Source organism: Natrix helvetica (genome assembly GCF_964273705.1).
Source record: "Natrix helvetica genome assembly, chromosome: 3".
NCBI lineage: Eukaryota > Metazoa > Chordata > Lepidosauria > Squamata > Natricidae > Natrix > Natrix helvetica.
Window position 1 is genome coordinate 40829545 of NC_138549.1, and position 24680 is coordinate 40854224.

Genomic DNA, 24680 nt, shown 5'->3' on the forward strand with positions numbered 1-24680 from the left:
GTTAGGTTTCGTTATGCTAATTGTTCAAGCTATAGTGGAATGTGAAAGTTATTTGGACTAGACAATCAAAGAGAAGAGGTTAAGACTCAAGAGAAGCAAAAGAAAAGAAGATCAAAACAAACTAATAAATAAAAGGTTATAAGGTTAACCGAAGTGCAGAAAATAGAATTACATTCACTTGCATTTTTAAATAAGTAGGTTATGTTTGAGGTAATCTAATCAATATTTATATTTAAACCTCAGATATAATTCAACTCTTGCAATAAATTAACACAACATAAAGAGAATAACATATTTGTAACTCTGACCAGGGCGCACATTAAAACATGTATTTGCAACAAAGAGTCTCTTTACGAGAGTGATGCTGTCTTATCATATTCTTTGCTTCCCCCTCACTAGATATTTCTAGTAAGAAAAGCAAAACGTAGAACAGACTGGCAACCGCTGAGCCACATCCAATTGCAGAACAATTTGAGACTTATGTTTCTGACTAGCAATATGTTTCTTTCCTGTCAGTTGAAATATGCACTAGGATCCAATAGACCTGTTGCCTTTACTTATCAGCATAAATTTATACAAAAGAGCACATGTGCAATTATAGCTGTGATACATATTTTGTCAGTAATTTTTAGTATTAATAGAATAATATGGTGTAGTAGTTAAAGGTACCAGGCTGGAAACCAGAAGACTGTGAATTCTAGTCCCACATTAGGTTTGAAGCCAGCTGGATGAACTTGGCTCAGTCACTCTCTCAGTCCAAGGAAGTAGAGAAGGGGAAAACGCCTCCAAAAATATTGTGAAGAACAATATTTTTTCAAGAGTGACTTGAAGGCAAAAGCAATAATAATGCAGATCTAATCTATACAATACTTTTCAGAGAGAATAAATAAGAAGAGAAGCTGCTGGCTTAAGAAACATATACTATGTGTTGAAAAATGTATTGTTTGCCAATCTCAAAAAAAAAGTGTTAACTCTGGAAATATCATGCACAAACACGGTTACAAAAATTTAGGTAGTATATATCTGTAAACGTGAGGCAAAAACTCTGCGGGAAAGCTAAGTTCTGAAGAGATAGTAGAAGAACTGTATGATTGAATAGACAATGTTTGAATATAGTGATAGAGATGCAACAGTGTGAATTTCAAAAGAAAAATATTCAATATAGTTCAAAGATTCTACTCAAACTTTGTATAAGGTGTTTTACTGTTAGATAATAACTCCAGCAAAAATAAATAATTCTCTCTTCTATAAATGTTGTAAATATAAACAAACAAGTTGGATTTTTTTTTAAAAAAAATACATGATAGCAGTGTTGCAAGAACCAGAAAATGATGTTATGTAGAATACAACAAATTCTGCAACCCCACTGCCATCCATGGTATTCCTACTAAATTTTATTAACCCATGTATCCCTTCAAAATACATTAAATTAGCATTATATATATTAATGATTCCAAGGATTCTGTATGGCTTTTATTGGAAATGATTTCTGATTTACTCTTTGGAAGAACAGCAAACCAAATCTGGGAGAATACCTTGATGTCTAGAAACATGTATTGAAAAAATAAAATTGACATAGAATTTAACTCAACTAGGTTATCAACTAGAATTAAATTCTTAAGACTACAATCTTATGCTTGTAATCATGCCATATCCAAAATTTGGGTTATGCAGTTTATATCCTAATTTGATACTGATTTAATATATTATTTACTCACTAGTTTTTCAATGACTTCAGTTGGGTTAGCCAAGCAGGGTCATTGATCAGAAAATTATATCTTATAATTATATCTTAGAATGTCACAAACTTCTAATGATTATTAATTGTATGATATTTGATATTTGTGGCTCATTTTCCTGTATTTCATGTCTGGAAACCTATCATAATTTTTTTTAAAAGTAAAATGGCTAATGATACAAAACTGAGAGAATAAATCTGGTGACTGTTCAGCAATGGCAAAGCTCATACACACACACACACAAACATATGTATATGTGTGTGTGTGTGTCTATATATATATATATATATATATATATATATATATATATATATATATATATATATATATATATATATATATATATATATATATATATATATATATATATATATATATATATATATATATATATGCATTTGTGTTACAACCCCTGGTATGCCTAAATCTCCCTTTATTTATTTATAAATAAATAGAAATAAAATAAAAGTCTCCCTTTATTTATTTATCAGTACAAATACAATATATATATATATATATATATATATATATATATATATATATATATATATATATATATATATATATATATATATATATATATATATATATATATAAATATAAATATAAATAATATAAATAAATATAAATATAAATATAAATATAAATATAAATATAAATATAAATATAAATATAAATATAATTTAATTTAAGCAGGAATTGACATATTACATAGCAAGGCAGATATCTGGGACATGGCTTCTAGGAAAAGAATCAAGAGATGAATTAAAAACAACAAATGGAATGACTTAAACAGATACAAGCAATAAACACCAATGTTTAATATTAAATATTAAAGAAAGCATAAATATTTAAGTAGTGGTTAATGGCTTGGGGAAAAGAAGGAAATGAAGGCAGGAATGTGTCAACAAAATTCCCTTCACAATGTTTTCAACTTATGTTTTATTTTATAGTTTTAAATTTGCATTATGTATCTTTATTCTTTGGTGTTTCTTAACCTTACATAGATGATCTTTCTGTCACTTACCTATCCATTCATATAAAAGTATTTCATGATCTGCAATTTATTTGTTCAATCTGTATTTGGCATTTGTTCAAAAATATATAACAACATGGACAGATGAGGAAAAGAAAGAAAAAGAGAAGATTTTCAGACATGAAGAAAACCAACACAGAGTGAGTAGAACTGGTTAACTCAACAGATTTGCAAAGAACCTTAAGACAAAGTTGGAGGAATCCCATTACTTTGTCGCCTGTCATCAAAGTACTTCCATTTCAAGACAGCAGCATATTGATATACAATCCATATTTCCTTACGTTTTTCTCTAAGAAAAAGGCTCCTTGATTTGTGGAACAGATTTCCTGCAGCTCCCATTTTCTCATCACAATACTCATCACAATACTAACATTTATTTCTCGACACAAAGTCTTTTCAATTGATGTGCCCACATGATAAATTATGTCTCTCGTCCTGTATTTTTCTGATGGAAGCTCTAGACAGTTCTCAGGGAGTTAAATCAAAGGTTATAAAATTTACTACTGTATTTATTTTTTGTCTTACAGAAGCAATTTTCATGGCAACATGACCATTTATCTTGTGCCTAGTTATTACATGGAGGACACAGTGCTTAAAATGAACCTGTATGGCAGATTTAATTTAGTTGACTTGCAGCCCTATGTTTTATTCTGTCAATATAGCGGGTACTTCAGTGGAAATATAAAGAAAGAAGGAGTATAGAAAATAGCATAAACAGCAGCTGCCAATTTTTAATAATTGTTTCATCCCCTTTGATGAAATCAATTGCTTATTCTGGCACATAGGTAAGGCAGAATGGCACAAAAAACACTTGAAGCACAATTGCAATTGCTTGATAGGATGTACCGCATCTTTTCTATTTCAGAAGAAAAGGAATGTCAGCAAGTGAGGCAAGCTATTTTTTTTTAATACTTCCAAACGCAAATACAGAAAGCAACAGGATTTGGTTTTTTAAAGATCCCCCGCCCCCCATAAAATCCATTTCTATTGTATTACTAATAACTTTTTTAAAACATGCACACAAACACACGAGAAATAGACAGAGTGATTAGGCGATATTATTAAGCTCTCTGTGTGCTCTTATTTAAATACAGTTCTATCCAAAGGGAAAATATTTATTCTTGAATATGCAGCATTTCCAAGAAGATATATCCTTTATTTGTCAAAATATCCCTTATGGACAACGACAGAAGGTGCAACTGACTTATAATTACAACCCCAAAAGGACCATATTGCAGCTACCCTTTCATTGGGCAAGACAGAAAAGCCATGTTTCCTATTTAAAGAAAAAAAGAAGTTATTCGGTCAACCTTGCTATTCATCTTTCATCATGATGAAAAATATTTCATTAAGATTATGAAATATTAGTATTGCATGATATTTACCTAATAATAATACAATATAAGATATTATTGTAACTAAACTCTTCACATGAAATATTTAAAGAAAATTTATGAATCTACTGGTTTTAGATTTCTATTTTAGTTTTTACAAAGGATAAACTTATATGCCCTCCCTCTACCAGAAGCAATTTTTCTACCTGTGTAGTTGCACCCAGAGGATGAATGAACAGCCCAAAATCATCCAGTGAGGTTTCCATGGTGAGAATGGATTAGAACCTAGGATCGCCTTGAGTTCACCAATAGCTAGCACAGTCTCTCTAGGTTAGTGATGGCTAACCTTTTTGTTGTTGGGTGCCAAAAATGCGAGTGTGCCAGCACTCATAATGCAAAGCACAGATTGTTCCTCTGGGGAGGCAGGGGGGTTTGTTCCAGAACTTCTGGAGGCCCGTTGGGGCTGTTTTTTGCCCTCCCCAGGCTCTGGAGGCTTTCCTGAAGCCTGGGGAGGGCAAAAATGGCCTCCCCTGGCCCTCCGGAAGGCCAAAAATCAGCCAAAAATCAGCTGGCTGGTACGCGTGCCATAGGTTCGCCATCAGAGCTCTAGAACATCTCAGTCATCCCACTAGTCTGCCACTCACACCACTGAAGATGAAAGTCTAATTACAAAGGTTCCTGAAGTCTTTCCTATTTTAAATCTAGGATAGCATATAAATTCAAAGATGATACCCAAATGTTAATGGATAGCGACTAGTATGCCGGACAGCCTTTGTAGCACTGAGCCAAGGAAATAGTCTTGCTCAGGTATAATGATGCTGAGAATCTGTGCCGAGTTTTAGTCACACTTATTTGAAAATCTTGCATTGGGTCTAAATAGTCTTTCATAAAAATTTCATTAAACAGAAGGATGCTATAGGAATCTCAGAGTTTCAAAAATGAAGACAAAGCTGGCTAGACATGTTAAAACTGTGCCTTGCATAGTTTGAGCTACTACAGCAATGTGTCAGGAATACCTGTGAGCTGCTGGAGGATGAATGCAATTAATGGAGGCTTGCTGTGATCTGTGAGGATCCCCATAGAGCCTCATTGTGTTGGATTCAACTTCTTAGGGACAAATGTTCTCACACTGACAGCACAGGAAAACCCCAAGAAAAATAGAGGAGGGGTGTAAAAAATACACTAAACTCTAGAGATCAGAGAAAACATATTTAACAATGTACAAAACTATCAGAGTGATGTGGAAATATTAAAGGATTTCCAAGTACCTTTAAGAGGAGCCAGCTTGTCATCCACTTGACTACTTTTGCTGCCCAACAGACATTCTGATAGAGATCCGTATTCACTACTCCAGGATCTACAACATTAGCCGTCACATGGCTCCCTTCTAACATCAGGAGATGCTGCAGCTGATAGCTGAATAATACAAGGGCAAGTTTGCTTTGAGCATAAGCTCCATGAGGTGAATACAAGCAACTGCAAATAGAGAGAAAAAAACAATCATATACATATAATTTCAGAATGAGGCATGGCACAGTTTTCAGATACTTGCTGGTGATAACTTATGAAAGGGAATTATTAATTATGAAAAGGAAATTATGAAAAAGCAGTACACAGCAGGAACTCTCTATAATTACTTATTATCTTGCAGAAACCAATGTAGCCTATACTGAGTGATTTATGGAAAATGTTTGAGATAATATAAACCAGAGATGGGCAACTTTTGACAGCTAGGGACCTCACCACTGCCTTTTAGGCTGGAGATGGAGTGTTAAAGTGGATTGAATTTTCCTTGGTTTCAAGAAAAATCTTTGTAGCCTATTATAAGACAATTTTAATTTTTCTTTTGCATGAAAATAGTAAAATATTATGCACCATTTTTCATAGTAGTTGTCAAAGGAGACTCTAAAGCCATGGAGACTGATCACATGAAACACTATAACCAAATAGTGTCTCATAGAACTGTCTCAAACTAACATTTTAAAAAGGCATTAGCTTTTGTGAGTCTATGTCTTTTAATAAAATGTGTTAACATTTAAAGGTACAATTAGAATCTTTCTGATTTGTAGCTAATATACTGTAGACTGTCAAAAAATTTCTCCTATAATATAGATTATAGCACATGTCAAAAAAACTGTTCTTACTTAGAATATTACAATCAAAATACCATATATGATTCCACTTTCTCTGGTTTTCAAAATTCCTTTCTTGCTTCAAATAAAGGCAATCCCATGCTATAGGGTTGCACAAGCCAAATCTGTGGTAATTATCTACTGTACATTAAACAGTTATGTGCGCTTTGAACGAGAGCCAATTGGGTATAGTGATTAAAGATACTAGAGTAGAAACTATGTGTTCTAAGCACAAAGCAAGCTGTGTGATGTTGGTCCGGTCATGCCCAAACCTAAGAAGAAAGCTATGGCTTTCCACTTTGGAAAGTATTTATCAAGAAAACAACAGAAACTTATCTAGGCAATCACCAGAAGTTAATGCTAACTTAAAGAGAGCTTTAAATGCAATATAAATCAAAGTAAACATGAATATGGGATAAAAACATTTTTCCATAGTAATATATTTTATCTTAAAGAATATTGACAATGGCTGTGTAATGCAGAAATGATAAGGTCTATTTTTTTACACATTCATTTCCAATCTCTTTCCTAGAAATGTATAGATCCTGTTCAAAACACTACTGAACAAGCCAGTGTCAAAAACTGAAAGTTTCAATAGGACTCTGAAGATTTCCAGTCTTCAGGCACTGCAAACAAATGTTAATGTGGAACTTAATTCAATCCAGTTTTTATTTTGCAGGCACATGATTGCTAGTTAGTGGTCATCAATTAGTATATATTAGTTTTGGATTTTTCCATACAGATTTAATACATGGTTTTTGTAACTGGCACACACACTGTGGTCAGATACACAAATGTCCACACTGAATGCCTCTGATTATGATGTCACTGAAGTGTTGTAATGTTAAGAATTTCTTGAACATTAATATTGAATACAATTGGAAAATGTTAGTATAAGCTTTGTGGTTAGAAAGACATTCAAGAGATCACAATCAGAGATAAAAATAAAAAAAATCTGTCTGGTACTTAGATTTAATAAACTGTTACCTTTACTAATATATTTAATATGAAAATGAGTAATTCATATAATTATCTGGAGATGCTGGTCCTTATTCTTTTGCTATTAATAAGAGAAGATGGAGAAGCCTAGTAGTCACAACAGATGGACAGATATACCCATAAATGTTATGGCATTATTGTTGTTGATGTTATTATTTTATTTAAGGTCAACTTGGGCATTTTAGGGCACCCAAGCCACATCTGGCTCTTGGCTGTCCCTGTCTGGACTGAATAATGTCAAAAGTTAGAAAATAAAATGTAAATAAATGCACTTCAGGGAGGCAGAAGAGGAAGCTGAGTGCACTCCTTTAATTGGCTGGTGAGAGAATGAGCTTTTTTCCTGCCTACAGCAGAAGAGCAGCAACATAGCTTAGGTGAGGCAAAGCTCTGTGCTCCCTCCCTCCTTCTATGCTTCCTCCTCAACACATATGAGCTAGCATCAGAATTAAGTTGAGCCCTCCACAACAGTCCCACTTTAACCACACAAATATATTTCTGTCCTATTTTATTTATTGAATTCGGTTTTTATTTTTGCTATTTTGGTTTCCTTTAATTTAAACATTTCTCCCATTAACTACCCATCAGTTACAATATTTGTCAGAAAGAAATATATGTAATTGCATCATATATCTGATAGAGGATATGAATTAGACATACTTACTTAATTTCATTTTGGATATACTGATTATAAAAATGCAAGATGCTGCGGGATTAAGAATGACTATTTTAAGTTATATTCTCGGTTTCTTTCCTGCCCAAAGTTGTTAATGCCTTTCTGCCATTCTTCCAAATTTGCGTCTTTTTTAAGTATTGGTATCATTTGAAAAAGAAATAGAAACTTGGCCAAAACATTCATTTCAACTACAGCTATCCTTCCCAACAAAGACAATTGTAATTTTTTTCCAATTATTCATTGTTTCATTGATATGAATAGCAATACCGTTTAGACTTTACAGTGCTTTACAGCCCTCCCTAAGCAGTTTACAGAATCAGCATATTGTCCCCAACAAATATAATAGGGTCTCTTGAATCAATTTTTTAGAAAATTCCAAAAGGTGTCTGCTGTAAATGGTTTAAAAAAAGTCAAAATGAAGGACACAATGATGTGAGTGAAGGTCTTCCTTGTGTTTAGGTATATCAAAAATACATGAAAACCGGAAAAAAAAACATATTACAGAATACCCCTGACACTTCTTTTACATCAATTCAGAATCCCTAAAATGCATCCATTTAATAACACACAGTATATCCATTAAATACATACTGATAAGTATATATCTAAGTGACACTTCTTTCTCCCTTTAAAGATGATGTGACTAAGTATGTGTTTAGATTAATAATCGATATACCGGTAATTAACATGGTACATACACAAATAGTTTAGATCAATGTTTTTCAAACTTGGCAATTTTAAGATGTATGGACTTCAACTCCCAGAATTCTACCTCCAGCTAAATGAACAAGCACTGTTGAATATTTCACTTCTTAGAAGTTACTGCCAATCTATGGTAATAGATCTATTGAAGCCCTCAGACTAAGAAACTGCTGTTATCAGAGGTTGGAGGTTCAATGACCTCATCTCCCAAATGGATGAGAGCGACTATTTTAGTATATCTTTGTGTGATTTTACAACTACTTTACCAGCAGAAGGCACTGAATCACTTGTTTTCTATCTATTGGGCCATATGTCAGGCAAAACAAGAAACACAAAAGCATTTGTGCTTTTGGACAGCATCACCACCAGATGGATTCGTAACTGGCTGACCAACCGCACTCAACGGGTAGTCCTCAATGGAACTGCATCTACATGGAGGGAAGTATGCAGTGGAGTACCCCAAGGCTCTGTTTTAGGCCCAATACTCTTCAACATCTTCATCAATGATTTGGATGAGGGAATAAATGGGGAACTCATCAAATTTGCAGATGACACCAAGCTGGCAGGAATAGCCAACACTCCAGAAGATAGGCTTAAGATACAGAAGGATCTTGACAAACTTGAACATTGGGCACTATCTAATAAAATGAAATTCAATGGTGAAAAGAGTAAGGTTCTACATTTAGGCAACAAAAATGGAATGCACAGGTACAGTATAGGTGGTACCTTGCTCAGTAGTAACTGTGAAAGGGATCTTGGAGTCCTAGTGGACAACCATTTAAATATGAGCCAGCAGTGTGCAGCAGCTGCCAAAAAAGCCAACGCAGTCCTAGGCTGCATCAACAGAGGGATAGAATCAAGATCACGTGAAGTGTTGATGCCGCTTTATAATGCCTTGGTGAGGCCACACTTGGTATACTGCATTCAGTTCTTGTCGCCACGATGTAAAAAAGATGTGGAGACTCTAGAAAGAGTGCAGAGAAGAGCAACAAAGATGATTAGGGGACTGGAGACTAAAACATATGAGGAACGGTTGCAGGAACTGGGTATGTCTAGTTTAATAGAAAGAAGGACTAGGGGAGACATGATAGCAGTGTTCCAATATCTCAGGGGTTGCCACAAAGAAGAGGGAGTCAAACTATTTTCCAAGGCACCTGAGGGTAGAACAAGAAGCAATGGGTGGAAACTAATCAAGGAAAGAAGCAACTTAGAACTGAGGAGAAATTTCCTGACAGTTAGAACAATTAATCAGTGGAACAGCTTGCCTCCAGAAGTTGTGAATGCCCCAACACTGGAAGTCTTTAAGAAGATGTTGGATAGCCATTTGCCTGAAACAGTATAGGGTTTCCTGCCTAGGCAGGGGGTTGGACTAGAAGGCCTCCAAGGTCCCTTCCAACTCTACTATTGTATTGTATTGTATTGTATTTACATACACAGAATATATGTATTTTAAAGTAAATATAAAAGTAATTAGTTATAAACATGGAACTATAGTTAGAAAATTATCCTTTGTTGGACAAAATATGTGTGGAGGAACATTGTCCATGGGGTCGCAATGGGTCAGACATGACTTTGCAACTGAGCATGTGACAAATAACCTTAATTTTTAAGTTTGTGGATTGCTATCTATGACAGCAAAGCAAACAAACATTTTAAAAACTATATTAAAATTATATCCTCCTTAGAATGAGGTTACAATCTTACATAGAACAAAGAATGAAGAATGATAGCATTAAGGAAGATGAGTTTGTGTCAGCGTACAAGGTATCTTGCACCAATGCACTATATATTATCTTAGAATGAAACTTATTTTGTCTGGTTCAATATCTTGTACTTTAGGCATTTTTTTCATATTTCACTGAACAAAAGATGCAGCACTATATGAAAAATAATGTAACATATAGCACTAATCTAAATTAGGCTCCAATTACTGTTTCTATTGTGCTAAGTTCTTCCATTCATTTACCTACTTCTACTTAATATTGCTCATTATTAAGAAGAAACGAATGGATATTGATTGACACAATTTAGAATAATACATCAAGGACTACTTCATGTCAGTTCTAACTTTCTAGAGGCTTTTTACCTATCAAGACTTTTGTTTGAGCTTCCTCTTTAGAGATACATAATTGGGTAAAGCTTACAATTAGAGAGCTATAATTAAATTACTGCTGCCAGGAGTCAGGATTTTTAAAAAATGGTATATATATTTTATATCAAAGCTCTAAACGTCTGAGTTGGTATTTGGAGACTAAGAAGGTCACAATTATTTCCAGGCCCATAATGAGTTTTGAGAGCACTCTGTTCTGCCTATGGAAGACTGATAATTTCCTTAAATATAAAGCTGGAACAATTGAAAATTTAGTACAGATTGTTCAGGTAAGGTGAAAAGCAAAGCATGAGTGACTGTCTATATTATTAGCATTTTATCACTTCACAAAGTATGCAGCAATGGTAGAAGAAAGTTTTGAGAGTGTTTCCACTTCATCAGGTAGAAATAAACCTGTATTTAATTTCCTAGAGGTATTTGTCAGGGGAGTAACTTATGGCAATAGTCACAGTTCTTGCCACCTATGCAATTTATGCAATTCTATTTTTGTTGGCAATAAAACTTTATATAAATGTATTTGCACACTAGATTACTCACACTGTACTTGGAGCCATTTTGGAATAGAGTAGCATAATACCAGGACTAAATTGATTGCTGACAATAGGTGTGAAATTCATTTGTCATTTTTTGCACACTACTCATACCTTACTATTTAAATCTATAGCTTTGAAGTGACACAAAATTCTGAAAATTAGCAGTTCAAAAAGAGGAATATTTTTAGTTATTTGAGAATAACATGAAGGACTCATGGCAACTGCATAAAATTAACTGTTCTTTCAACTAAAATAGATGGAGAAAGTCCTTCAGGAAAGACAATGGATTTCACAGATATCCATACACTTACCCTTAGTCTTCTCGCGACTGTACATGCATACCTACTGTAGTTTTAAGTACAGAATATCCTAATCAATAAATAAACCAACAAACGTGCTTCTTCTTTTAATATTCACTTATAGTTAAGCATATTTATCCAAGTGTTTTTCAGATATTGGGCTAAATTTCTTTAATTGTGTTTGCATACACATATGCCAACATGTTTATTTATAAATAAATTCCAAACAGTATACAAAAGGAAGTATCCATGGGCATATTTACTGTCTGAATATAATGAAAGTACTTCTGCAACAATGCCCAACAAAGCCAGATGTTTTCTACTTATCAAGTTGTCTAGATACTTGCTTTTAACCAGTAAAGCAGAGTTGGAGAATTATGTTCCCCTTTTATGACTTGTAGACTTCAACTTCAGAATTCTTGAGCCAGCCATGCTGGCTCCGGAATTCTGGGAATTGAAGTCCACATGTCATAAAAGGGTCATAATTCCCCACTCCTGCAGTAAAGGAAAAATAACTAAAAAGAGACTTGTTCTCTTCTCTGGAATGAATCCCTCCTAACTTCATACTATATTGATCATTCAGGCTATACTGAATTAATTTGACCAAGACCTTCTTGAAAAACAACATAATCAAGTAAATATGTATGATATGATTGTGAGTGTTGCTGGTTTTTCTAAGACGGGATGGGGAACCTTGACTTGTAGACTTCAACTCCCAGCATTCTGGCTCAGGAATTCTGGGAGTTGAAGTCCACAAGTCATAAAAATCAAGGTTTTCCACTCCATTCTAAGATATTGCTTGTACTCATTATCAACATTGCTACAGTTATTAAAGAATTGCTTCCTTAAATCACAAGACAGATTATACTGTATGTATGGTTGGTTTTAGTAAACAAATCGGTCACTTAATATAACACTTTGAAATATTTTTGGGTCACTTTTATCTATGTGTTAACTAAAGGATTCATGGTGATGACAGCACATATAAAATTATTATGTTTGCTTGTTCTACATAACTAAGTTTTCTTAAATACAGGTACACATTTTTAAAAAATGTTTGCTCTTGTCATCTTTCTTGATATGCAGACATTTCTCCTTATTGACATGTTCAATCATTCTCCTCTACCACTAGAGTATATTGTGTATACTCTACCACTAGAGCATATAGTATATCTAAATTTTTTCTCATCTTTTTTCTCCCTCCCTATGTCTTTGATCTTATCTCTAATCCTATTTAAATCCCCATCCTTCTACATAAACTATTTTAAACCCTGCATATTATTTTTCATACTATCATTAACTTCTACAGCTTTGTAATCTTAAAGCTCTATGCATCATTCTTCTCTGTTCTGCTTCTGCTGCTAAGTGCAACGAAACAAAGTTGGCTAGTTGTTTTTCCAGTTTATTTTCTTTCTTTCTTAATACAACTGCACGTTCTTGCCAGTATAAAAGACTGTTTACATTAATCATTTTTTTTTGTAAAATTTTTTATTGGTTTTAAAGCATTTATGGGGAAAAGGTAATAGGGTACATAGAAAATTTTGGTAGCTCCCATGTTAGTAGTAGAAATCCCTCCAAGTCTCACGCTTCTACAATTTTAAAAATAACATATAAAAGATAAGCATAAACAGAATTCTTACTTTATATCAACCATGTGTTCAATCATCTCTTTCTTTGTCACTTTCTAGTATATCAACAATTACAATAATATTTCAGATATATTTATTTATTTTATTTATTGACCTGAGCCTTTTCAATATTGCTCCCTTCTCCCTGTCCCCAGGTGGAGCCATACCCCCCCTTCCCCATGTCTTATACATTGCTGCCTTTTTCCCCACCTCCGCTATCTTCGTCCTCTGGGAGAGAAAAATGTTTTTTAATAAAGGCTTCGGCCTCATCCACTGTCTTAATTCTAATTCGGCTTCCCTCCCAGAAAATCAGCATTCCTTCTGGCAATAACCATCTAAACCAAATTCCTCTATTGTACAGTTTCTTTGATAAGGAAGAATACTTCCTCCTTTTTTCTCTTATCTTTTTCGGAATTTGCTTTAGAATGGTAATTTCTTTATCTTGGTATTTTAAAGGTCCCTCCCTTTGGGCCCCTAGCACCTCATCTCTCGTGGTCCTCCTGAGAAATTTAACATGTACCTCTCTTGGAACATTATGGGTTCTGGCATATGCTGAATTAATTCTTTAAACCAGGTCCATATCCCACCACATCTGCTCTTTGTTTCTCTTAAGGTATTCTGCTAAAATTGTGCTCATAATATCTTTAAGATCTTCATTTTCTGTCTCTGGTAGGTTCTGGAACCTGAGAAAAAAAAGACATTCTTTCAAATTCTATTTTGGCCATAAAATTTTCCAGTTCTAAATTTCCCTTTCGGACCTCCTTAACCTTTTCCCCCATCCCAGCTACCCCCAGCACCACAATTCTTTGTCTATTTTCTGTTGTGTTATGTTGTACCCCTCTGAGTTCATCTTTGAGATCTGCCACTTCCTTCCTCAGTTCGTTTTGACCTCTCATAATTTCCTGAAACATTTGGTTGACAGATAATTCTTTTGAGCTCTCTCCAGCTGCTTCTTTTTGTAGCAATGATGTAATTTTCGGCTGATGGGTACTTGGACTGGAAGTCGCTGAGGCGGGAGCCGATAGTGACTTGCCCGTTGGTGGTTTCTTAGGTCCCATTGTCTACGTTCAGAGATGGTAAGTCTTATACAAAGAAAATGGTGTCATTGGAGCGCGCAACCGGGCTGGTCCAAGGTGGCAGGCGAATCCGAAAGTAAAAAGTTAATTCTCCTTCACTGTTCCAAGACACAGAGGTACACCAGAAAGAGAGAAGCCAAATAATCAAAATCCAGAAAGTCCACATAGCAGAAGAGATCCAGAGCACCCTCAAGGGAGGTATTAAAAGATGCCAGAAATTATCATTTTTCCTCAGGGTGGTTTCAAAAGGCAGACTTCATTTATAAGTACAAAAACGAGAATGGAGGGGAGCCATCTTGACTCCTCCTTTTCGCAGGGAGAAGAGCAAAAGTTTTGATTTTTAAAAACAGCTCAGCAAGCACTCTTGCAACTGTGATTTCAATCTTTCTCGCATAGTTAATTCAAGTGGAAAGTCAGCCTTTGTTCTCTCTCCATTCCAAAGTAGAGAGAGAGAGTTTAAATGCCGCTTTGTCCGAGGGGGGGTTAAAGAAAAAAACTCCCCCCTCTAATCTTCGGTTTTAAATAGATTGAACAGGAAATTACAATAGTCTGCTGCTTATCCATTACCGATAGTTGAAGAGATTAGGAAGGATCCTCCATGACCAACATTTCAGCCACACTTCCTTTGATTAACTTATTCCTCCTGGAACCCATTCGGCGAAGGGGCAAGCATGCCCCCCCTTCTGCTCCCCGGCTCCTGGGGCGAAGCTGGAAAAAAACCCACCGGCTGACGCCGAGTCTGGGGGGGTTCCAACAAGCCGCCTGTGGCAGGGGACCCCTCCAAGGCCCCCTGTGCTCCTGAACGGAGCCCACCGAGAAGACAAGCGGCAGACGAAACTTCCGTCGCCTACAGGGACCGGAAGTCGAATACATTAGTCAATTTTTCAAGGGTACAGTATTTTTCAGATTCATTCTTTAATGTTACCTGAATCATGCTATTTTTAAAGGTACAGGATTATGATAAGCCTATTTGCTTTGATGAGTTTTGGAAAATGAATAGATTAAAATCTATGAAATTGTAAAAATGAAAAATTGGTCTTGTTTTTCCCCCAGCTGAAAATTGACTCCACATAGCTTCATTAAGGTCATGATGGACAAAGAGAGAGATACGGCAAGAAGCTGGGGCCAGCCACTTGCGGGAATGGCAAGGCTGATGATTGATACCTTCAGCCTTAGTATTCGTCTCTAAACCAGGTCACTAAGAACTTTACTAGACTTGAGCTCTGACTAGTGCTATTGAATGCCAAGGTCATATACAGTAAGACTGTCCTCATCCATGACTTGATTATGGATGAGGAAGCAGGCTGGCATGTGTAACTGAGACCTGGATGAGAACCTAGATAGGATGCAGGAAATGGGCCTGGTAGTGGAAGAGCATCTCTTTAGAAATCTATACATCCCCCACAATAACCTTATTTAAATGTAATTATTTGGATTCAATTGACTTGGGTTTTTTGCCCAATTCCGCCCTTAATTTTTGAACTTTGGCTTCAGAATTGTGCATTAATATGAGTACGCAGCTTTTGAAGGCTGAAGAATTTCTGCAGGGACACACTCAGGACATAAATCTTTTTGATGCAAAATCTCCTATGCTTCAGAATTTATCATGTTCTTATAGTGAGAGTGCCATAACAAATACTAAGGCACAAGGTAGTTTCAGGATATAATAACTAATTAGACCTCAAATCCCTTATGTATGTGGGCAGGAACCATTGTTCTATGTGGCAAAATGTAATTTAATCTATGAACAGCCAGTTTTGTGTAGTGGTTAAGACATCAGGCTTGAAGCTGGGAGAATGTGAGTTCTAGTTCTGCCCTAGGCACAAAGCTAAATGGGTGACCTTGGAATAGTCGCTTTCTCTCAGCGGTAAGAAAGAGACAATGGCAAACCATTTCTGAAATCTTGTCCAGCCAGTCTTGAAGAATCAGACACAACTGGAGCAGGAAAAAAAAGAAATCTCTATCACAGTAAAATGCAAAAATGGAAACAGATGAGATCAATAATAACTATTCATAGAATAAATTACTGAAATTAAGGATTGTTCTTAATAAGTGCAGATACAATGTTTTATTATACAGTCATAGTGTAAACCATGAATGGGAAATTCAACAGACTTCGCCTTTTACAAAAGGACCTACTTTATTGCTTGCCCATCCTAACGAATCTGAAGTCAGATTCTTATGAGGCAGTGCTGCTTCTTGTTTTCCTCCTTGAAAAGGAAGCACATAATTTCAAAAATATAAAGGCTCTCAATGCAAATTACAGTACTTCTTTTGAAGTAAATGATGGACCAAAGAGAACTATCCATTAGAAGATGTTTTTTACTCTGGAATGCATGAATATAGAGGTACATTATTCCTTTGTATATGCATATGCAGTTTCAAAGATATGCAGTAAAGAAAAAATGGCACACCTAAATTATACATTAATTTAACTACCATTAAGTCTTGTGCTAGGCCAAAGCTCTACAAAGTGAAATGAGGCCATTATTTCAGCTTTTGAAAGCAAGAAAATAAGTATTTGCATGAGTTGGAGATTTAAAACACATTTCAAAAACTACTCCCACACTCAGGAATAAAATACTTAAAATTGTATGTTCCAAACATATTTCTTCCATTAATTTTTTGTAAGTCAAGAAAACTAAAGTGATAGATACAGAGGAAGAGAAGAAGAATGATCCGATTCCTCCATTCTGAACAGCATCCCTAAATGAAATCAATTTATTTTGCAATTAAAGGACACTACATCTAATCTGAATATTTTCTGGATGTGCTGATTGTAACTTCCAGAATGCTGAGCCATTGCTGCAAATTACAGGAACTGAACTGCATACATTAGGAAGACATGAACTGTGGGATCCTCAGTGAAGCATGCTGATACACAGCTACTGAAGTTCCAAATGAACTGTGAAGTTCCTATTATCAAAACTGGGCTTAGACTAATACTTCCTAGAAAACCATCTTTATTCCCACTGGATCTACACAAACATTTTAAAGCAAAGTGTTATTTTATTGTGATTCAAAGCAAAAGACCGCTGGAGATGAAGGTGCCCCTGGGTGTGGTCTAAAAACAATCTCTATACTTCAGCCAACAGATGATAACCCTGGCCAAGCACTTTGTGTCCTACAGAAAGCAAAACTTTTCTCTGACAAACAGTTTGAATTGTTTCATTCTATTAAGGTTTAATGCTACTTTCCACAATACGTTTTTGCCCCAGTGTTTTAGGACTATTATTCATCATATACGACTCCAAATAATAACTAGAATAAGTGATAAATTTTCTGCAATAGCTTTAGCAGCATGAATTGAACTGTAACATTATATGACCTAAGCTATTGAACTATGAAAATACTAATCAGTACAGTAAATCAAAGAGGAAAGATAATATGTAACTCATGTGCAATATGTTTTCACAAAGGGGTGCTATAAATCATGAAAAAAAATTACACATCCCAAATGTACATTTATATATACTTATACCAATTTGTAAAGTATTCTAATTCCACACTAACACTAGACTTAACCCTTCTCACTTTTATTATCAGTCTTCTGACATATATGTGAAGAATGATGGAAATATTCTTGCACTGCTAAGGAATAAAGAACTGAGAGCATACATAGGATATTTTCTAGTTATGCAAAACAGATTTAATACACAAATAACACTACTAATAATGAATAGCGCTTTTTATGCAGATAGTACTATTTTACCATTAGTTTCCTGCAAATTTGTGCAATTTATTAAAAATTGGGTATCATTTGCTTTTTTTAAAAAAAAACATAAATTACAAAAATTGGTCAGTTTATGTTTCAAGAGTTGAGACAAGGTGGTATTATTACCAAATTTAAAGAGAACTCTCCCCCCCCCCACACACACACATTTTAAAATATGTTTTTCATGTATACAAATGCAACTAGTCTAAATGAGAAGGAAGTCAATGGGGATTATTAATCTAATAATTCAAACTCAAAAAAGAAACATAGAGATATGGAAATGGGAACATGTCTGTGGACACCGAAGATTGAAAAAAACCTCTTGAATTTTACATTTAATACAATTACTATAATTGTATGTACTATGGAAAAAGATTAATTTTTGTTTATAAATAGGGAAGCTTACATTCAATTGGCTGCATTTCACTAATTTACTTATAATAAGAAAGTACCTTTAGATCATCTATCCTTAATGACTTATGTCAGGAAGTTTGACTAAATCACCAATAATCAATAATTATAACTACAGTTGTTATGGTATCTTCTTTTAAAGCAATGAGATTAACAAGACCAAGCAAAGATGTACAAAGTTGACAGATGAGAGAGAGAGAGAGAGAGAGAGAGAGAGAGAGAGAGAGAGAGAGAGAGAGAGAGAGAGAGAGAGAGAGAGAGAGAGAGAGAGAGAGAGAGAGAGAGAGAGAGAGAGAGAGAGAGAGAGAGAGAGAGAGAGAGAGAGAGAGAGAGAGAGAGAGAGAGAGAGAGAGAGAGAGAGAGAGAGAGAACAAATTAATTCCATAATCAAAATGTAGCAAAATGTTGAGCTCTGGGCAGACAGATGAATAGAGAGATTTAAGTGGAACAAATTAAAACTAATACTTGCCAGAATTACTGTCAAATGGCAAGTATGTTCAAGAAATCTGGTCTAATGCAGAACACAACTGATAAGAGAAAATGTTGACAAGAGGAGAAGTGCGAAAAAGCTTCAAAGCTTCTCCCATCCCAAATTTGTTTAAAAGTCCTATATGCAAACACCTCATGCAAACCAACATAAAATAAATAAACCTGGACTATTTACTTTATATATAATGTTATAAATATTTTGAATATTTTATTTTTTCTGAAGCTGGCTTATGTAATATTTCTCTTTCTTTGATCCTCTCTGCAGCCTCCCTCCTGCAAATCTTCTCTATGCAAACTCCCATTTCTTTTTAGTATATTTTAATCTGAAGGTAGTTATAGAATGAAAAGACAGCTGGCCCTCTCTATTCTGCTAATAAATACTTTTCAATGAGTGGGAGGGATTAATAATATTAGGACAAAAAATTGCATACCTGCTTTGTAAATCATGAAGATGTAATTCAGCAACATAATGGGTGGCTGATGAGAGGGTGACAATCCGAGCATTGTGGCTATGTGTTCCTGATTGCTTCAGTGTATCCAAGAGGAGATTTGTCAACAAGAAATGTCCCAAGTAGTTAACACCAAGATGCTCTTCAAACCCATCTTCTGTCTTCTTTTCGGGTACCAGCATCACTGCAGCTGAAGAGTTGAACAATAAGTGAACTTTGGTGGGTACATGCCTGATTTTGTTTCATATAACCAAATAAAATGTAAGAAATGTATTCTTTTCCTATGACATCCAATATATGTCACAGAAAGTCCATAAACAGGACATCCATAAATCAGCAGCATTTTCTTTTCAACTAACTCAGTATCACAATTAAAATAAGGCATACTATGTGGAATACAATGTAAAATATATAATAGAAGATTAAAGTATGTACAAATTAAACAGAATTTTAAATGTACAAATCTTGCCCAGAAACTAGCAACATTACATTGTGTTCTCTCATGCTGCCATTAAGTCAAGTGTACACTGATGGGGGCACAAAGAGCAGGTATACATATGTATTGTTGTCTGCATGTCAACACAATCACAAAAGCAGAAGACCCATTTGTTCAGACTATCTCTGAATCTTGTTGTATTCTGTGCAGTCTATTCATTGATTTCCATACTTCCCAGCCTTTTTCCCAGTACAGATTCATCAGAGGTATTAAAAAGTCAATTTCTACACACAGAAAATAATTGACCAAGGCTATCTCCATAGAAAACCAAACAAAAGCTAAAACTAACAAACCAACAGAGAAATGGTGTGTTTGTTTTATGCAGGAGGAAGGCAATTAATAAAAATATTTGTCTAAAAATTCATGACTGAATTTGCAGCAGTTTTATTCTTATATGTGTATATTTGTTTGTGGTGAGAGAACTCTCAAGATTAGAACTCTAAGGTGACCTGATTATTCTGTTGTGGAAGTAACTCAAATGCTAGCACCTAGGACATTTATAAATTAAGCAAATAAAGATTCAATTGCCAAATATGAACATTAATTTAAAGATTTAGCAGAAATATTCATTATTTTTATTCTTTGAAAGCACAGAATATTTAGAGAGAGAAACTTAGTGGCTATAATGGAATGTGTGGGTGACCTTGGGGAATGAAAAGAAGGTATGATGTCTAGGAAACAATCAGACAAGAGAGGTAGAAATCCCGAGTAGTTTAAGAGCTGGGGAGGGGGTTGAGACTAAGGAAGGATTCGCCCTAATGAATCAGGCAATTAAAAGTGATGTGGGAATTTGTACTTTCAGACTTGCAAGTTCCTATTAATGTAACCTTACAGTAAAGTAGAATTAGTTCATCTAGTTGTGTGTCGTGTCTGGTTTACCTGGGAGAGCTGACAGTAACCCAGTTGTTTAAATCGGGCTTCTCAGTATGGTTTGTGGGAGAAAAAACCTGAAACATCTTCAAATTGTTGGAGTATTTGGAAACTGCTTTTAATTTATTGCCGTTGTATAACAAGTCTGTACGGTAGTTTAATACCATTGAGTAATGTGTTTTCAATCACAATATGAGAGGATACACCCAGTGAAGCTGAAATTTGAGAGCAATATATAAATGTCACAGATGAGCTTTTCGTAACACACAGACTGACAATGCTCAGAATAGGAGGGTTATGCAAGATACATTCTAATATGCATGCTGCAGGCACTGGAGCAATACAGCATTTAACTTCTAAAGGCAACCTTATTCAATACTCTTGATCAGCAGCAAAACTATATAGGGTATGATTCCTGGCCACGATTGGCCATACATTCAGTTGGGTCATGTATTTTCTTTCCCAAGCTTTCAGTTTGCAAGGCAGTTTATAGTTTTGGAACTAGTGGATATCCCTCAGATATCAATTTCTCAGACATATTTTGTTTACTTTTCATATACTTCCCTTGGTTGCCCTGATTCACAATTGGATTTTTCAATGTTACACTGCTGAAAACCGGTCTATCAGATTTTAGACCTGAGATCTGGCAGTCATTATGTATTCCATAAATGATGGCATGTGATTAATTATGACAGAATATTTTATCAATATTCCACCTTGGAGATTCACTTATGAATTACAGATGAAAATAAATAAGAAGTGTAACGTCGTATTCCGGCCTGATATTTATCACTAAGCCTCCTTCGGCTGCCCTCAGTCTTTTTTTTTTTTTTTTTGTTAAAATTTTTATTGGTTTTACAAAATTTTACAAAGGAAAAAGGGTAAAAGGTTATGGAACATTTTGACAGCTACATCGTGCGGGGAGGGGGGGAGAAGCCGCTCCGGGCCTCGCAACTTTTACAAAAAAGAAAAATAGAAAACTATGAACATTTACATAGATATTAGCAGTTTTAAGTTTAACACCAAATCATCAGTATGTTTCAATCATTTTACTTTTGTCACTTCCTTAAAAATACATTGTAACAACATTTGGAATAGTGTTTCAATTCACTTTTGTGATCTGAGTCTTCTTGTTGTCTCCTCTTCCCCCTCCCCCGTCCACTGGCAGAGCCTCAGCCCCTCCCTGCTTTGTATCTTGTGTAGGATCCCCCACATCACCTAATAGAGCAGTATGTTTTTCATGAAAGCCTCTGCTTCCGCAACTGTGTTAATTCTAATTCTACTGCCCTCCCAAAAAATCAACATGCCTTCTGGTAACAGCCACCTGAACCAGATCCCATTATTATATAATTTTTTTGCTAAGAAGGTATATTTCCTTCTCTTATCTCTTACTTTCTTTGGGATCTGCTTAAGAATGGCTGTTTCTTTATCCTTATATTTTGATGGTCCTCCCCTTTGAGCTCCTAGAACCTCATCTCTTGTGGTTTTTCTAAGAAATTTAACATGAACTTCCCTTGGGACATTATGTGTTCTTGCATAGGCTGAGTTAATCCTATAAATCAAGTCAATATCCCACCCAAGCTGTTGTTTATCTCTGTTGATATATTCTGCTAGCATTGTGGTCATAATCTCTTTAAGATCTTCGTTCTCAACTTCTGGTAAATTTTGAAACCTAAGAAAAAAAGACATCCTTTCAAATTCCGTTTTTATCATATGATTCTCAAGTTCTATACTCCCCCTTTGGATTGCCTCCAGGCCGCTCCTCATCCAAACCGCACCCTCCTCCAATACACCTATCCGCTGCTCGTTCTGTGTAGTTTTTTGTTGTGTCTTTCTGAGCTGATCATTTAAGTCCTGCAACTGTTTTTTCATTTCATCCTGTCCCTTTAAGAGGGCCTGAAGCATCTGCTGAGTAGAGAAATCCTTTGAACTCTCTTCAGGGGCTTTAGGTTGTAGAAAAAACCCCAACTGTGACTGGTGGGCAATGGGGCTGGATGTAGAAGATGTTGGGGCCGATGAGGCCTTTCCAGGTGGTAATTTTTTGGGACCCATCATGAAGCTCGGAGATAGTTATTGTTCTATACAGGGGATGGTGTCTGTAGGAAAGCACAGCCGGTAGAGGCCACCAAACAGACAAGTCCAAAGGAGAATAAGTTGTTTAATTCAAGACCAAAACAGATGGGTGTATCAAAACATTCCAAATCCAGGGAAAAAGTTTGTTTGAAGAGGCTCCTGGAGATCTCTGGGGTGGAAATTAAATCAAGGCAAACAAAGTCTTTCAAGGGAGGAGTCTCATGCTCACAGACAAAGAAGAAAGAGGAAGTGAGCCATCTTGGCTCAGCGAGCACCAGTGGTCAGGAAACAGCAAAATCAGAATTCCCATAGATAGCTTAGAGAAGAATCAGTTCAACCATCCTTTCTCTCACAGTTGTAGTCAAAAGAGAAAAGAAAAAAGAAAAAAGGGGTTTTCTTTTCCTTTTTTCCCCATTAATTAAGGGAAGTGAAAGTATTTTAAACTTTTTTGAACTTTCTCTCTCTCCCTCGCAAGGGAGAGATTTTCCAAGTGCCGCTTTTCCAAGGGGGGTGGAAATTCCCTCCCCCCTCCACTTTTAACTCCTTCACTGGTTGAAACAAAGTCCAGAAAAAAACTGCAAGACAGTCAATAAGGTTTTAAACTGTATAAGACCCGGGGGAAGCCCCCACCTCACCGCGCTTCAGCTGTTGCATTCAAATTAGTCATTTCCTTCCTGGCTGCGCTCGGCGAAATGCGCGTTGGGATTCCGCGTGCTCCCTGCACTCCACAGCTCCTGGGGCAAGGCTGGAGACCCCCTCGCGGCCACCACCGTTCCAGGGGGTCCCAGCGAGCCGCCCCTACAGCAGGGCACCACTCCAAGGCACCCTGTGCTCCCCTAGAATCCAGGGGAGCCCACCGAGGCAGCGAGAAGGCAGACGCATGCGTCTGTCGCCTTCGGCTGCCGGAAGTTGTCTCCTGCTGCCCTCAGTCTTGACTGATGTTCAATTGACCTTATACCCATGAACTAATCTTACAGTGAGGGCTGCCAATGTTCATCTTACACTTGAAGCTTTATTGGTCATAAATTAGCTTAAGCATAGATTATTACATTAGGATTCCTGATTCCTTTTTCCAATTCTATTTGAACTGCTTTGGATATTATATTATCATGTTATTCCTATGATTCATAATATCATGAACTCTTTACTAGCTTTCTATCTGTCAAGCCCCACATAGGAGGGTCAGATCAAGGATGCAAGATTACACATTTCTTGAATGTCCCTTTGGTAATAAATACAGAATCTTGGAAACTGCAATTTAATTAATAATGAAAGTAGAGTCTCCTTGAATGACTTGAAAAGCTTCTTCTCAGCTTTCTTGATATGAATTGTCATTTCTAAGAAAAAATACCAATGGATTTTCCTTTTATTGCATGTTTACATCCAGTTGTCAGCGTTCCAAATATCATGCAGAATTAAATCATTGTCCAAGGCAACGTAGTCCTTAAAACTCCAATTTAATAAGACAGGCATGTTGGCATTAAGTTGGTGAATTTCAACTCTAATGTACATCCGGTGAATTCACCCAGTTAAAAGTTCATCATTTTTCCCCACACCCCATAATTCATCACATGGTCCAATCTTCAACTTCCACGCTGGCATGTACACCCCTCTTCTTCCGGCCAGGTGTCGAGGTGCGGAGACAAAACACGACCTTGAGCTTCTAAGAAATTCATAACAATACATTCCACAATCCTACTCCTTTCTATTCCCCCCTCCCAACTACTATACCAATGAAACAGCATAATATATATATGTTTTAATTATGTTGCAGGCCAAAGATCCTAAAAGGAACAGAATTACAGGCCTGACAGGCGGCCTCTCCTCAAGAGAAAAACGTTTCCTGAAAAGAGAATAACATAAATGTTAACCATCAAATTTTAACCACCTCTTCCTCCCCCAGGGGGACCCTTTGG

General features: G+C 35.8%; 1 protein-coding gene across 2 annotated transcripts in view; it reads right to left on the bottom strand.

Moving 5' to 3' along the window:
• The window catches only part of DHRSX (dehydrogenase/reductase X-linked), a 123238-nt gene that overhangs the window by 14868 nt on the left and 83690 nt on the right, over positions 1-24680 (bottom strand). The window contains exons 5-7 of one of the 2 annotated variants that reach the window (XM_081946596.1): positions 19308-19515; positions 5378-5585; positions 5126-5238 (exon numbers count right to left, since the gene is read on the bottom strand). In XM_081946596.1, the coding sequence (XP_081802722.1) occupies positions 5218-5238; positions 5378-5585; positions 19308-19515 (437 nt within the window). In that variant the 3' untranslated portion in view covers positions 5126-5217. Of the gene's footprint in view, positions 1-5125; positions 5239-5377; positions 5586-19307; positions 19516-24680 lie in introns of those variants that run through there. The other variant, XM_081946595.1, reaches the window with a different exon arrangement.